Below are 18,130 nucleotides of genomic sequence, written 5' to 3' on the forward strand. Positions count from 1 at the left end.
TTTGTTTCTTCTTTTCCTATTGGTGGCTGAGACATGAAAGAATTTTGTATTTGTGTCTCCTTAATTTAGCCACAAGACTCTGGACCTTAGTTTCCAATAATCTTCCTCAATTTTTAAAATGTCATTGTATTCATTTTTGAGATCTAATTCTAAATTACGAAGGAGGGTATTGATAGTATAACTATTGGAAGTTTGGATACCTTGGAGTCTAGCTAGTAATTTCCTCTTCCTTCCCATAATATTACCAAAGGTGCTATTTTCTAGGGTTTTAATTTTTCCACAAAGTTAAGGCTGGCTTTGAAGTAGTTACTACCATACCAATTATTTTTTTACTATAGTCTGGAATTCTGGATGTTTACACCAAAAAGTCTCTAGTCTAAAAGGTATTTTATGAAGAGACCTATTTTTAGGAATCAATTCTATAAAAATAGGGTTATGGTCAGAGTAGGTTCTAGGCAGGTGGATTATTGAGCTTTTAGGGAAGAGTTCAATCCACTCCTCATTTTCAAAAACTTTATCTAATCTTTCCGTTATAAGACCTTTTTTATTATGCATGTTGTTTTTCCAAGTGTATTTACTACCTTTAAATCCTAGATCGAGCAAGTTACACTTATTGATTTTTGACCATATGTACCTAGCTCTACTATCCTTAATAGATTTACCACCGAATTTTTCACTAGCGGCTAGAATATCATTAAAGTCATCTCCTACTGGCCAAGGCCCTTTATAAGAGTTTCTAATATTTTCTAGATGCTCCCACATTATATTTCTATTATAGACACAAGTACTAGCATATATAGAAGTAAAAAAGCCAAGGTTTACGTATAGTAAGTACCTCTATGGTTGCATGGATTTCCTGGTTCCTACGTACTGCATTTTGAACATTGATTATTTCATCATTCCACATCATAACCATGCCTCCTGACTGACCCTCCGAAGGAACTTCAATCATCTTCGTGAACCCAAAGTCATTAAGCAAGGCTGCATGGTTAACCATTCTTGTTTCCAACAGTGTCATTTCACTAAAATTTCTCCTGAAATTTTCATTGTTCCCTCCCCTTATATTCCAAATTATAAAATTTGTAGGACGGTTCACTGATAGATTAATTTTTGGATTTGCCCTCTCTCCATTCTCCCTTACCCCCCCCCCCCAAAAGGACAGGGTTTCTTCTCATCGAAAGTACTAGGATTATCGCTTTGTTGCTCATTGTTGGATTGTGTGGTGGACGGATGTCCATCGAGCACTTTCATAGGGCTAACGGGTAGCTGAGCACATGCCTCTTCTCGTGCCTCTCCGTGAAGAGAAATATTTTTATTCCGTCTAGGTTTGAGAGTTCTAGGACTGGCCTAAGTTTAGGTTTAGAGGGACATTGTCCTCCTCCATTTCTGCTTCTACTGGACCGGGTATTGGGTCTGCCTGGTGATGTTGTGGAGATATTGGAGGGGGTACCAGTGGGTTTGGAATCTCCCGGTTCCCCTGGTTGATGTCCCAAGGAAGAAAGATGTGATTGATATGGGTGTACATCTCCAAGGGAAAGAAGGGAAGGTCCAAGGGAGCATTTTTAGGGTTTATGGGATTGAACTGGGGTGGCATGCTCCATTGCTTTCTCATTACCTGAGCCATTTGAGGGTTTAATGATGGTACCATTGGATGAATGATGTTGTTTAGCCAAACTTGGTTTAGATAGTTGTTCATGGCTAACCTCATTCCTTCTTTATGAGTTGTGCTAGATATTGGGTGTTGTGGAGGATTACTATTGCCTCTTGACCGTTGATTAGGACCGTGAAGGATATTGCATGGCCCATGAGGCCTAGCTCCATCCAACTTGTAGGATGATAGTCTTGCGTTTGAGGGGGTTCGGCATAAATTATATGAGGGTGTTCCTGAGGGTGAAGGGGTGGAATGTTTTCCATGTTGAGAGGTCTGTGTTGGTGTAGAATTTGAATTAGACAATTCCTCCTTCGTAGGGATGATGGAATCATTGGCATTTTGGATAGGATAAGGAGTATTTAATGAACTAAGAGTAGGCGTAGGGATGATGTTAATGGAGGGAGGGGAGGATTGGTGGAAGAATCAATGATTGGGCATTCCAGTTTTGTGTCTTTTAGTTGCTCAATGTCTTGATATATAGGACTATTGATTTCTTCTTTTTGGTTTTCTAAGGGTGTGACCATTTGGCTTCCCTTTTCTTCTTCCATTGCCATTTGGCCAACATGCTGTGGGATGGTGAATTTGGCAAATCTTAAAGAAGGATTTTGTTGAGATCATTTGGATAACACTAGATTTTGGAAAGATTTTTGCTTTATGAGGGGGTTTGGGGTAGTAGGGGTATGATTATGAGGAAGGTTAGTAGTGTCCATTAAGGTACTATTTTGCATGGCATTGTTTGATTCTAAAATGTTATAATCATTTGATGCCACGTTGGAGTCACTCATACAAGTGTCATTTTCTCCAAAGGCCAAGTGATCACTTAATTGAATAACTTTATTATTACAAAGAAAATTAGTATTAGCCATAGTGGTTTTTGGAGAAACCGTTTGCTTATTGTCTAAGAAGTGGTTTTTGGCTAGACTAGTAATTTGATCTTTAGTAATGATTGGTTGAGTATTAGCTTTTGAGGGCAGATTAGAAGTCGGATGATCTTTAGATTTATATTGAAGCATTTGAGTATCCAAATACTTACCTGTATTAGCATTGAACAATTTAACCGATATACCTGGACTATTACTGCCTTTTACTTGGGTGTTGATAGGTTGAGATAGAATTTTTCTACCTTGATTTCTTCTCTTATTGAATGAAACAATTATTCATTCTGCTTCAGTATCTCCCTTTATAGTTGTAGGTTGATGTTCTTGTCCTGTATGGTGAGGATCATTCCTTTGTTTCTTGATATATATGCACTGTCTCATTGTGTGACCAAATCGGCCACAATTTTTGCAAAGGAAATCTTTCCCTTCATAATGAATGTATTGCTTGTGGTGTCCAACAAATAGGAAGGGTTGGACTAGAATTTCTAGAGGAATTTCAACACAAATCATTGCATAGCGACCTCTTAGGGTTGTTGATGTGCATGTGTCTATTTTCAGGAGGCGTCCTATTGCATTTCTAATTTTTTCTAGGATTTTACCATCGTAAAATTCCGTTGGCAATTGAGGGAGCCTAATCCATACAACGGAGATAGTTAATTTTTCATTTTTAGCCACAAAGTTTGGTTTCCATCTGGAGATGGACAGAAAATGGCCATTTATGAACCATGGACCTTGATGGATAGCTTTGTCCATGTTTTCCTTCTTTTTGAATTTGATGATATAATAGTCTTCTCCAAGATCAATTAGTGAGAAATCTTCCGTTGGATTCCATAGATCTTGAATTTTCTTTTTTAGATAATGATGTCGCATACATTTTCCTACTAGTTTGATTATGATAGAATATTTTCATGGTTCACAGATACGTTGTCTATCTTCCGTGGAGAGGAAATTTTTTTATAAAACATGTTGTGCTATCTTCTGGATCATGCACAAACTCCTTTTCTTCCATTGAGTTTGTTGTGTAGACCATATCTTCTGTTCTATTGTAGGAGCAAAATCCATTGGATTTGACTCCAACAATTTGTCTTTGAAGGATGGAAACTTTTTCAAATCATTTTGCGATAGGTTGTGATGAACTATGTCATGTGATTTTGGAGGGATAGTGTTTTGGTTTTCAAAGGTTTGGGAGTTCATATTAGAGAGAGATTCTAAGAGAGATCTTTTGATATACATCATTTTACTAGCACATAAAATATTATAATTAGCCTATCTGGCACCACAAAATCCTAAATTACTTAGCGAATTTTTTTCGGAGCTTTACACAAATGCACAATAAAAATTCATTTCTTTTGATGTTGTATTTAGAATGTAATTTCTGATAATTGTTTTGATGTCTAATATGACCTCGAGCATATGCATAAAATTTTTCTTTTTTAACTTAAGATCAAATATTAGATAATCCACTATTTGTAACATCAGATATTTAGCATGCAAGAATAAATATTATATGCTACAATTATTATCATTTTTAACAATGGAAATCAACTTGTAACTCTAAGCTCCTTTAAAAGATTGAGTTTTTTCCAATTTAATATGCAGATATAGATTTAGTCTTTATTTTTGGGTAGATAGATTTTAATCTTTACTATGGGTTTAACTATGTATATCTATATTGTATAATTTGTTATAAACTTCTGTCTCTTGCCCTGTTTATTTAAAGTAGATGTATAAATAAAGAGATTGCATGTCCAATTTAAAAACTTGAATTCTTGAGTTGAGTATTCCTATAATTTTAAAAAGATAGAACAAAAAATAATACGGTAGTCCGTCAAAAAGTAGAATTATAGAAATTGGGAGAAAGAGAATTGAATGGAGAAGATTTTAGAGACAATTATCAGGTGTTTCTCTGACACCACATCTGTCGTTTTTCGGGATATAAATTGTGCTCAAACTTTGTCAAAATTATCAAACTAAATACAGACCAATTTTCGAGTAAAGGATGAAAATAGGGGCAAAAATAAAACTTCAAAAAGTAGTACAAGGGATGTGTTAATGGTCGATGAGATAAGCAAGGGTAGTTTCGATAAGAAACTGAAGATTTTATATTATAGCTACATAAAAATTACTTTTCGGCGTTGCTCAATTATGCCAAGCAGGTATATATGTTGACCTTCTATGTGCTTATTCTAGGCAGTTAAAAAGATAAGGATATGTAATTCTATCATAATCTCTTAAACAAGTCAGGACGGACATGATAATTACGTCAAAAGTTAGTGAGAAACATATGGATTTTGTCGAAGAAAAAATTGATGAATACATAAATTGACACAAACTTTCAAATAGACAAGTTCAAAATAACTAAACATGTGGATTGTGTCACAAAATGCATATGTAACTCAAAATCTATGAAAGAAATAATATACCTGTATATCAGTATACATGGCAACACAAGTGAGCAGTCATGTTATGAACTATTGCCAATAATGATCGTTCATAAAAATTCACGCGATGCAGCTACGAGAACACTCTCTATTTAGGGCTCGTAAAAGATACTGCGGAATTCAAAAGATGAACATTTAAAGTAATTAAAAAATGTAACATCTTCTAAGAATAACAAAAAAATAGTTAAGTAAATATTTTAGAAATATTAACTATAAAAATAGTGCGATCAAAAATTACGTGCTTCACTAAAGTTTTACATATGGAAAACATTTTGATCGGAAGGTTTTACCACTTTTAATGAGCTTGCCTAGGATAAATTATTAAGGGAAAATTCACATAAGAACAACTTGGCTCCTCACTTTTTAATTTTATAGCTCATATTTCAATTTACAATCAACTAACCCAAAAATAATAGGCTAAGATTCAACATCCAACTTCAATAGATTCTTAAAATTACTATTTAATTTTTAAAAAAGCTTGTACAAGCTTTTAAGTTAATTTTTGAATCACTAACTGTGACTCAAATATTAGTTCAACAAATCAAATCCATTTGGGTGGTGAAATTAAATTTTTAACAAGCTTAAATATGTGGGTTTAAATTCCGAATTTGATTTTGTGAAAAATTTGGAGTGGGTGTTGTTTAGACTTGTTAGAAATAGTATAAGGATGTTGTATATAAAATTTGAAGTCATTTAATGGAGATTTGAACTGATTTTGAATAAGAATTGCAACTGAAAATTGTGGAAGAAGTTCGTCTACAGACGTTTTTATAAAGGTGTATAAAAGTGTATAATAGTGTATAAGATGTGTTTATACACTCATATACACTATTATATAAGATTATACATAATTATAGAAAAAAACTGACTTCGTCTTCTTCCTTGCGTCTTTTCTGAAATTTAACTCAAATCTTGCTCAAATCTACTCCAAATCACTTCAAATTTAAACTTTGAACTCATTTTGATATTTTCAATCAATTAGAACAACACCCAATCCAAACAATTAAAAAAGTTAAAAAATTCTATTCTCTAAAGCAAAGCTTTGAATGGCCTTCAATGGTGGACTTTTACTCTTCAATTTTTTTTACATTGCAATCATGTGACATATGGGGAGAAGCAGCAATGGCGGACGGCCCGTTGAAGCATATGTAAAAGATGTGAGAAGAAGAGAGAGTGAAAGCAATGGTTATGATCGAGAACACAGATTTAACTCCATAGCTTTTAGAAGCAATAGTTGTAAGAACACAGATTTCGATTTTGCAAGAGCTAGTGTTTTCAAAATGTGTACAATATGGGCTAGGTGGGGTAAAACTTAAAAACATGGGTCATTTTTTATTATGGTGTGAAGTCATGTGTATTTTCTTGTAATTCTTTCAATTATTAAAGCGAAAGAAAGAAAATTATATGCATATTGGGATTTGGAAATTCAAAAGTTTATGGGGGGCGAGGCTAGGGATGTTTATCGGGCTGATCGGGCGAATAATTACGCTTAATGGTTCGGCTTATCGATTATCGGATTATAAATGTAGTAATCCTCTAGCCATCAATAAGACAACGGGCGGATTGATATCGGATTAACGATTATCGAGCGGGTATCGGGCGGTTTATCGACTAAACCAAATAGAAATTTTTTGAACAATCCTAGTCTTGTGAATACCAAATGGGCAAACTGCATAGTTCACTGGCCTTTATCATTTCAACTTACCATTCATAATCCTTAGTACATTACTCAATGAAGACTTGTCATGGAGTACACAAAACAATCTCTAGAACAAATTTTTTGAATACTCTTAATAAAAATATGAGCACGGGCAGATTTAGATTGAGAGAAATTTTGATTAGGGATTTAGGACTAAGGAGAGATGAGTGATGACTGGTCGACTTCTCACTCTCTGGTGCGGACTGAATTCAATTGAGAATTAGAAATTAGGGATTTAGCCATTTAGATTTTTAATAGTACTTTATAATTATAGGGGTAAAAGAATAAATATAAAAACTCTTAATGGGTTAGTGGTTTATTCGATAAGAAAATTGAGTAATCCGCCCCAAACCATAAAGCTATTAATTATAAAATCTCAATCCATTCATCATCCATTACTCCAATAACCCGATACTAATAAGCCAATAAGCAATCGGTTCGATATTCGAGCATTATATTTGGCAAATCGAACGAATATAAATTATATGATTGGTTCGCCAAACCAAAAAGGTGTGCTATCACATATCCCCCCCCCCCCCCCCGGGTAGCATTTTCAAAGTTGCTACCCTTAAATTTTCTTATATAAAAAATAAAGTTTAATGCATGTAGAGTCTTCAAATTCTTTATATAATTCCAACCGCTATTTAATATTAAAAGTCAATATAAAATTTACGCAAATGTTCATTATGCAAGCTCCGAAAAAATCAAACTTAAATCATATACATTGAAGAAATGAAGTGCTATTTTAAACTATTTTCGTAAACTAACAAAATACGAAAACGTAAGAAGAATAACTAAAAGAAAGTCGGAGTAATTATAATCTGGACTCTTACAATATTATCCCGTTCATACTCAGCTTGTTAATTACGTTAATTGAAGTACGAAAGGTCCCTCGCATAGGGAAAAGCTGAGATAGCAAACGCCTTTCACGCTAATTAGATGCTCAAATAGTAATACTTCACGATACCACAGGGCATTAATCGATGAAACCCTAAATCACAAGTAGTCACTAATTAAAGAGAATTCACTTGGTTTTTAGACTAAAGGGTTTGTTGCTGATGATCCATAACCATTCATTAATCCAGTCCAAGATCCTAGCCCGCCAACACTAGAATAATAGCCAAATGACTCTTTCCCAGCATCAGAGCAGCCTAGGACTTGGTCATGCCATTCCAATGACAAAATCTTGGGATTTGGCTTCACATCAACTGCATTAATAATCTGTTCCCCATGTTGATTATTTTCATAAGTAGACAGCATTAGCCTCTGATGATGATGAGAAGAATCCATCTCGGTTGTTCCAAAGTTGTTCCCAGCATCCATAGTCGTTGCCATTCCAAATGCAAAATTTGGTGCAATAATATTTCCATGACTATTAATATCATGACCAAATCCAGTAGGAGTACTAATCATTCCAATATCACCATTCCCAAGAAAATCTTGGTTTCTTGAACTAGTACACCCTACTAAAGCTTCGTACTTGCCTTCCATAAAATCAATTGCGGTTGGATTTTCAAGCATGAAATTATTACCTTGATGATTTCCAAGGCCAAAGTTGTTACTACTCATGAAGTGATGATGAGAAAAGGCTAGCATTTGATCTGGGAATGAAAGCTGAAGATCAGTAGGATTTTGGTTATTAGCTGTTTCAATATTGGATTTTTTGGAGGAGACTTTTTTGTTTTTGCGACAACCACCACCAACAGGGATGTTTCGTAAAGTACCACCTTTAGTCCAGTACCTACGGCAAGTCTTGCAGAAGTAGCGAGGCTGAGAAAGGCTGTAATTGTTGTAGTAACAGAATTTGGTGTGGGTAGAGTCGCAACGAGGGCATTTGATAGAATGGTCATGTGGGGGTCTTAGCCTTCTTTCTACTATTAATGGCCTTGAGCATATAATGTCCTCCGATATTGGCGATGAAGAAGAATCTATACCTGCTGCACCCTCCTCGTGAATTGTGTCCTGACAATATGCATGGAAAAGAAGTAAAGCAGTGAGATTGTCAGATCTAGAGACATTTTTTTGTCGTCTAAATAAAAAAATGTTTACAAAACAAGATTTAGATGTACAACGTTTAGAGTGTTGCAGTTCCCAAGAAACTACAGGGAATGTCTGCAAAAATATATGTTGATTGCTTCACAATTCCAGTCAGTGACGACGTTTGTTTTTTTCTATTTTCTTTCTAGAGTTATACACCTCTACAAATGCCATAAGGAGCTATAGAATAATGCAAAATTTTGGCTAGCTTCTCCATTGCCAGTTTCTATATGGTTATATTTTTCTCATTTTGGATGTTTCGTTTGGTACGAGGGACAAGGAATAATTAATCTCGGGATTAAATTTAAGAAGAGTACTTTTATCCCATGTTTCGTTCGGAGAAAATTATGATATATTTAATCCTGAGATTAATTATTCAGGAATTGTAGTATTTTTTTATTCCCATGAAAATGTGGAATAACTAATCTTGGGATTGGGATGACAATCTTTCAAACCAAACGACCCCTAAAGATACAAGGCAAGTGTGAATACAGTTTCACAATCTTTTTGCACTGCAAAAGTGCTAGCTAGTTTATAGACTATGAAGAAAATAGTGTGAAAGTGTGAAGACAATGAAATTTATACGTGCTATAGTACTGTTAGTAAGAAAAATGGAACGTATAGAGTCTATAAACATTTAAGAAAATATAAATGCATGGCATTCAAAATTCAGACCTGTAACCAGTCAGAGGAATCCATGCAAACTTGTAGAGAAGTAATCCCCATTAATTAGTTACTGTATGACACTCTTTTCAACTGCAGTACACCATTTCTCGGTATCTTCTTTCCTCGCTACTCTATGAGCTCTCTAAATATTCTTAGTAGTAGATAGAGGGGAGGAGGAAGACATTAGTAGTAACTGATAAATCCAAAGGGATAGTGAGATAGAAGATTGATATTCTTTGTAGGAGTATGATATGCAGTTGAATGGAAATGCTGGGTGCTGAGCTTGTAAATAAGAAGGAAGAAAAAGGCAGTGGTGGGGCCTGGTGTGTTGGCTTGCCTAGCAAGTGAAATATTAGGCGCCATCACGGTTCAAATGTGGAAATTTTGGGTCGTGACAATATATATATATATATATATATATATATATATATATATATATATATATATATATATATATATATATATATATATATGTGTGTGTGTGTGTGTGGAAATATTTTACTTTTTTAGGTCAAAGAAATATAACTATAAGTAAATCTACTTAACATATGAAATTTATATTAAAGAACAGATATGTTATCTATTGTAATATGACATTTATGTTACTGGTTAGGTTAAAGATATGTATAACTTGAAAGAGTTTCCTACATGTTAGTATATGCAATGACTGTATATAAGGAAAAAATAAAGTTTCATTGTTAGGTACAATAAATTTAGAGTAACAAGTAAAACTACTTTTAATATCCATAAAACTAGAGTAGTCATCAACTGTAGCCTCTTAAATGTTATAGACCTTCTAAATTTAAATTTCTTTTAACTTTTTATGGTATGTTTATTGGCATCACTCATAGAGTGATGAAATATAATATATCTCAAACTTATACCTCTTCTATTTTTATTTATGTGAATTTATTTATTAGGTACAAAATTTAAGAAATAATAAAAGATTTTTGAAATTCATGATAGATATTTGTATGAATAGTAAATAAACTAAAAAGTTTAAACTTATAGTATTATTTTTAAAATTATAAAGGGATTATTTTCTATAACAAATTAACAAGGTAAAAAATTCACATAAATTGAAATGTAGGAAGTAAATTTATGTACTAATACTTTTAATATATGTCTAATGTCCTTATTACTTTCTTATTCAATGACTCACAGTAGCTCAGCCTCAGCTTGACTGCAATGCTTGGGTCTGGACGGCTGCGATTTTGTCCATATTCAGCTGCAGAAGTGTGAACCAATGATTCTGATACGATTTTTTACGTCAGAGATAATAGCGTCGAATTCAGAGTAGTCTATTTCTGACGTGACAACTACTTAGTGAGAATATTTGGGTCGTCGATAAAGCACAAGGTGGGCCCAATTAGTAGGAGCCTGGGGCACAACAAATGAGCTGATAAACCGAAAGAGCACTCCATTTGTGGACCCGATTAGACTGTGGGGTCCAGTGGAAGGACATTATGGACCCCTCTTCTTCGCTTCTTACAAGCAAGGTATAAATTCTCTTATGACGTGTTTACTCAGCTGTTGACCACGTGTAGTCTCATTACGGTTGTTGGTGCAAACTATATTGGGTAAAATTAAACTATCTTCGTCAAAATATTTGAACGATATTACGTTAGTGGCAAGTCCGTTAACACATACAGTAACTATATTATGTCTATGGACTATTTTCAAGTTGTAAACTAGATACTATAAGTAGCTCTATACCTTCTGACGGTAAAACGAAGTCAAAGAATAGTTATTGTCGTACAGATCAACTTAACGTTTTGTTATTTTCAGCGACAGTTTTTTTGGTAAGAAAATAAATATAGTAGGACTAGATAAATAAGCGTGAATTCTCAACAATTGTTGTATACTTGTATTGTAACAAAGTATTACCATATTAGGGAACTACTGAAACATTGAGAATCTAAGTGTGAGAGACCAACGGATCCTATGCAGGTAGGCAAATTTAACAATGGTCTTTGGTAATTGAGAAAGCAAATGAAATAAAGTGATTTCATTAATTAGTTATATATGCATGGACGAAATAACTTTTATTGTATATTTTGCTTGTTAGTGTTCGTTATATCATATGAATAGTTGTTAAATAGGATATTAAATGAATGTTTTCTCCGATACTATTATACTCATTAGTTTAAATTAAGTAAATCAAACTACAGTTCCTATAATCATAGCCTACATAGGTGTAGTTTAACAACAACTACAGCCTAAATGCTAAAGTTACTTGATTGAAAAACTTGGGAAAATAAGTATATAACTGAAATAGGGCCAGAATGCACTCTATCCCGGCCGGGACATTATTAGGAATGAAATTTTGGAAACAGCCAAACAAGGAGTGGTTGAAACGCTAAGCCATTTATTCATCTTTTTACGGTGGCGGAGATCTATGTTGGCACTTGTGGGTGCTTAAGCACTTATTACCTTTGACCATATTTAGTAAATTTGCATAGGCAATTATAAAAATGTTTAAATAAATATTGAGCAAGCACTTATAACTAAACTCTTTTTACTTCTTCTTTTGGAATAATAAGCGAACACCCATAATTTTAAAATTCTAAATCCGTCACTGTCTTTTTAAATTATTCATTTACAGGAAGAAAAGACGAATGTATCGATGTAACTTTCTTCTTCTGCCGAATAACAAAAAGAGAGAATAATCATCCTTTCCTTAACTTGGAAAATATTATTTTCTTTTGTTTAACCTTTCTCCCGCTTTTCGCGGGACAAAATTCATCATAAATTTGTATTAAAAAAGAAAAAGAAAAACGAAAGAGAAACGATAAAATATGGTCAAATTCCAAGAAGGGTTCTCTCACTTTACTGATCAAATTCCCCTTTGAATGTTTTGGAAGGAAAAAGTAAAAGAAAATCCAGCATTATAAAATACGAGGTGGGTCGCTAAAACCCTACTGCCTAAGCGCAGAGAGAGGACCAAAGGTAAAACATAAAAAAAGGATAAATTAGCCATCTCTAGATAACGTCAGAGACACGCCTCGTTTACTTAACAAGATTCAAAGTACAAAAAGAAATTATCATAAAGTTGATTAAAAAAAGGATAAAAGAAAAGAAAAAATGGCTATGTAAACATTTAGATAGTACACCTGACAGTTTTTCGTAACGACAATGATCTTCTATTTTCAATATCAATCATTACATTGATTCAAATTTCTAAACCATTCCCCGAGGAAATGTCGAAAATACAAGCGACCGCGATATAATCACATTCATGATTCTCATTTCATGAATTACTGTCCACGGTCCTTCCATAAAGCAACTAAAATAATTATTTTAAGCCTTATATTTGTGGGGCTCATTTTTTAATACACCTAATAAATTATATATAAGTTTTAAAATAGTTTATATGAAGTGAAAAAGTTTATAAATTTCTTTTTTTAACAAGTATAAAGAAGAAGTATTTGCAATTGCTATAATTTCTGCTAGGAAAATTGTACTTGAAATAAATATCGAACTAGAATTTCGTAAGAAACGTATGATATATAAGAAGCAACAATTTGACGAGAATGTTGATGATAAAATCTCAAAATCTTTCGAAGAGTCCTTTGGAGGTGATTACTTTATACATAGTAAACAAGGCTATTTTTTTTTTACTTCAAAATAGATTTCAACAATTCGAAGCATGTAAAAATATTTTTTAATTTCTATTTAGCGGTAAAATTAAGATCACTTGATGATGATAATTTTAAAAAATATTGTCTTAATCTTGAATGTTTCTTAAAGCATAATAATCAATTCGACATTGATGGTTTATATTTATTTTCAGAATTAAAAATATTTAAAAGAATAGTGCAATTAGAAGATAACAGTTTAATTGATACACTCGGTCAAATAAAAAAATTGATTCTTTTTTCAATGCCTATATTACTTATGGAATAGTGTTAATAACTCTTGTTTCCGTCGTTTCAGCGGAAAGATATTTTCAAATTAAAATTGATAAAATCTTATCTAAGATCAACAATGTCTCAATAAAGGTTAAATGAATTAGCTATATTGTCATTTAAAAAAACTTATTAGGAGTTATTGATTATAGGAAAATCGTTAATAACTTTGTATCTAAGAATCGCTAGAAAAATAGACTTCAAATAAATAAATAATTTTTTAAAAAAAAAATAAAAGTAAAGGCCCCTCATAAAATTTGGCTTTAGGCTACAAAACTCGTCGGGCCGCCCCTACTGTGACCAGTGACTAGGATCATTATATTTTCTGAATTCAGACCCAGTCATTAATTTAGTTGATGATTTTCTTTTTATGCTGCTTTTCACAAAATGTTCTTTCCTTGTGTTTACCCTCAAAATCGGAAACAATTGAATTTATATGCAGTTTTAAGGATACGTGATATAATTCGATACAAATTAAGAAAACAGACTAATACTAAAATTAATGATGAGGAAATAAATGCAAACCACATAAATTGAACAGTCTTGGCCTCTGAATTTGATCATCCTCGAACCAAGAAATGCCTCAATCGATACAAGAATAGAATAAGATAGTAACTAAGAGCTTGAAATAATAGTTTATTGCTTTTGATGCGTGTTACAATGTGTTTTACAAATGATCAGACCCTCATTATATAGTAGTGGAGCCCTACTTTAGATACAGAAATCTCGTGATTAGCTAATTAGTCGGCCTCTTGTGGATACGTGCCGAGATTTTCGCCGTGATATCCGACCGGTTATGAATATTACGGTCTTCCGTTATTCGGTCCGAAAGGAGTTCCTCGAGCTTGATCGGAGATGGGGTTGGTCCCGGAGTTACAGGCTCGATGGTATGTCCTGACTTCGTACCTTGATCCTGGATCGATCTCTCACCCATTTCATTTCACTCTCGATCTTTCGTGCAATAGGCGGGCCCGATTTTAACCGTATACACCTTGTTTCCTCTAAAGTGCGCAAGAACAAGAAGAAACAAAACAAAAGCATGTACTGTTGATTGTTGAAGCATTTCAACTGTATAAGATGGGATTGTACGTAGGACCCCTAGTTGTCTAGCCTTGATTATTATCCCAAAACATTAATGTAAAGAAAGAGAAAAAGATTTTTTCTAGCAATTATGATATAGAAAAAACTATTCATCTCCCATGGTAATGGAGGCTAGACCCCAACGTTCAAATGTTCATGAACATGCTGCCACAAGTGAATTTTTTAAGAACTCTGTAAATTCATCTTTTCGTTTGAATTTGGAGAATACTTCCTTTATATACCCTCGTTCAATATTCTGCGTCTAATTCCTTCCTTTACGACAAAGGTTGGATTGGAAAAACATCTAGCGTTTTCTTATACATAGTAATCTAAGTTTTCAAAGTTAAGTTGTTCGAAAATTCTGGACAATCTTGATACTGAAGCTGTAAAATCTTCTTGACATTGAAGCTGGCCTACAATCTGTACTCTTTTCACTTTCATGTTAGGGTTTAATTTGTTTTGAATAATCGTGCCCTAAATGTTCTAAAGGCCTACTATTTAGGAATTAGCCAGTGCTCCTGTATTTTGGTTCTTCAATTTTGAGAACGTAAATGTTATGAATTGTCTTGAATTTAAAATTTTTAGTTTAAAAATTCAGGATAAAATTTGTACTGGCTAATCTCTAAATATATAACATTTCTGATAATGGCTATTTATGCACTTGCCCCTCCTCTCCTCCCACTCCCTATGTCCGTCCCAAAAGTTGATCTGGCATAACTTTAAATGAAATGATTTCATCTTGCCTTTCTTTCCATGCAAGATTGTCGTTGCATGGTGAGTGTGAGATGGTAAAGAGAAAGAGAAAGAAAAGTAGAAGAGAGAATAATATTTGGATTGCAAGGTTGTCATGACTTAGATATGTGCATGGCAATCGGGCCAACTTATTATGACAGTAAGGATCATTTGATCAATTAAGGATGCACTCATCATTACATCATGCTACTATATTTCTTTGTCTGTTTAACTTTGAACTTGTGATCTTGGCTCATCCGAATCTTAAAAAGAATATAGACATTTTAGGATGGGACCATGTTCTTTGTTGTCATTATTAAATCATTACTCCGCTTATTATTGTAGAGATTTGATATATAGTAGGCGACTAATTGGGACATATATATGCTTTTGATCTATAACGATCACTAATTGACTGTCGGATAGAAATGTAACTCTAGCTTTTAATCATCTATTTTCTTCATTTTCTTCCTAACACATCATACCTATTTCTATTGCATAAATAGTACGGTTTGTCACGATACAAAACCCACTAAGGGTCGTGATGGCGCCGGATACCACTGTCAGACAAGCCAACCATAAATACTTAATTAAATTCTCATTTTTGAAAACTATAATTTTTCCTTCAATTTTACTAGTAAAAGATAATCATTTCAAATTAAAGAAAAATATTTAGAAGTTAATACAAAATACCCCAATAAGCATCCTAGAACCCGGTGTCACAAGTGCATGAGCATTTACTAGGAAATGGAATAAAATACGATAATTGTCCGGAATACAACTGGACAAGAATGAAAAATACAGTACAATACTCTGAAGGAGACTCTGCTGGCTGCGGATCGTCTCGCAAAATGCAGCTCACCTAAGTCCCCGCATCAACCATGCCGCTATGCCACTAAGCCACTAGCCACACATGAACCTGTGCAGCAAAATGCACAGCAAGTGTAGTATGAGTACGAAAACAACATGTACCCAGTAAATATCTCGTCTAACCTCAAAGAAGTAGAGACGAGAGGTCGACTTCGACACTTACTAGTGGTCCAATAATAATATATTAATAATGTGAATAATCATGGATTCATTAACACAACAGTAAAATCAAGTAAGTCAAGAAACAAGTAAACATCCCTTTTTACATTTAGGAGTCTCCAAATTTATAATCCATTATTTATCAATTTATCTAAGGCCAAGGAGACAATATCAATTTGTAAATCTCAAACAAGCATTACAAACGTGCGCAAATCATGTCGAGGTCGTACGGCCCGATCCAATAAATATTTAAATTGTGCACTGCCAGAGGGTCGAATGGCGCGAAGCATAGATGCATCTATTTAATCTGCCGAGGCGTTCGGCCCGTTCCAAAGTTAAACACACACAGACAGTCAATCAAGAAGTCATCAGGGAACAATTATCCAAAGAAAAGCCAATTCTCTTTTAGCAATTTAAGAAAATAAAGTATAATCTTTTTAGAAATTCATTACTAATTCGACGTGATTTAAGTAATTCAAATTGTCAATAAGATTACAAATATTCCAAAAAATCCCAACTCTGCTCGAAAAGTTGACAAAATCTCTCTAGGGCCCACATGCCCGGATTCCAAAAAATTTCGAAGATAAAGTTTACCCATAACCTCACGAACTCAAATATGTAATATACTCTTAATTTCATGCCCAAAATCGTGGTCAAAATCCAAGAATACCGCTTTTCTAGGTTTTCTCTCAAACCCCAAGTTTTTACCAATTTTCATGCTAAAAACCATACATAATCAATGTATTTAACTCAAGATAGGTGGGAATAGCTTACCTTGCCGTTGATGATAAAAACTCCCACTTGAAGCTCTCCAAAAATCGTCCAAACGAGAGAAAATGGAAGGAAATGAACCAAATCTCTGTTTTTATAAAATCCTCTTCTGCCCAGCGACCTTCACACATGCGGTCACTTGACCGCTTCTGCAGTCCCGCAGGTGCGGTTCAAATTCCACTTCTGCGGGAAACCTCCAGGTGCCCCAGTCCGCTTCTGCGCCGCCCATACCGTATCTGCGATCTCACAGGTGCGGAAATTCCTTCGCACCTGCGGCCTCTGACCCCTTCACTTCTAGCCGCTTCTGCGGTTTCCTTCCTCGCTCCTGCGGTGAAGCCTCCGCAGGAGCGGTTACACCAGCAATCAGACCCCTTTTAGCTCCTCCTTTAAGTCCCAATCGATCTGTTAACCATCTGAAATCCACCCGAGGCCCTCGGGACCCTGTCCAATCACACCAACCAGTCCCAACACACATTACGGACTTGCTCGAGGCCTCAAATCACATCAAAAAAATGCTAAAATCACGAATCACACCCCAAATCAAACTTGATGAACTTGAGAAATTCAAACTTCAACATTCGATGCCGAAACCTATCAAATCACATCCAATTGACCTCAAATTTTGCACACAAGTCATATTCGACATTACGGAACTACTCCAACTTTCGGAATCGGAATCCGACCCCGATATCAAAAAGTCCACTTCCGATCAAACTCCTCAAAAACCTTCAAATTTCTATCTTCACGGCTTCACCCAAATGACTCCAAAATGACCCACGGACCTCCGAATTCACTTCCGATCGCGCTCTCAACACCAGAATCACCATACGAAGCTATTCCCAGACTCAGAATCCCAGACAAACATTGATAATACTGAAATGCATTTCAACCCAAACTTATGAAATTCTTTCAAAAATGCCAAATTCCACAATAAGTGCCGAAATGTTCTCGGGTCTTTCAAAACCCGATTCGGGCATACTCCCAAGTTCGAAATCATCATACGAACCTGTTGGAACCTTCAAATCCCGATTTCGAGGTCGTTTACTTAAAAATCCAATCTTAGTCAATTCTTCCAACTTAAAGCTTTCGAAATGGAAATTCTCTTTCCAAATCACTCCGAACTTCCTGGAATTCAATTCCAACATGCGTACAAGTCATAATACCTGAAGTGAAACTGCTCACGGCCTCGAACTGTTGAACGACGTGCTAGAGCTCAAAACGACCGATCGGGTCGTTAC

General features: G+C 34.5%; 1 protein-coding gene across 1 annotated transcript; it reads right to left on the minus strand.

Moving 5' to 3' along the window:
- Positions 1-7,464: 7,464 nt before the first annotated feature.
- On the minus strand, positions 7,465-9,635 carry LOC107776521 (dof zinc finger protein DOF5.6). The gene is made up of 2 exons (XM_016596436.2): positions 9,382-9,635; positions 7,465-8,631 (listed from the first exon to the last, which is right to left on the minus strand). Exons 1-2 carry the CDS (start codon positions 9,430-9,432, stop codon positions 7,705-7,707), a joined length of 978 nt encoding a protein of 325 aa, XP_016451922.2. The 5' UTR covers positions 9,433-9,635; the 3' UTR covers positions 7,465-7,704.
- Positions 9,636-18,130: the final 8,495 nt, after the last annotated feature.

Source organism: Nicotiana tabacum, chromosome 6 (genome assembly GCF_000715075.1).
Source record: "Nicotiana tabacum cultivar K326 chromosome 6, ASM71507v2, whole genome shotgun sequence".
NCBI lineage: Eukaryota > Viridiplantae > Streptophyta > Magnoliopsida > Solanales > Solanaceae > Nicotiana > Nicotiana tabacum.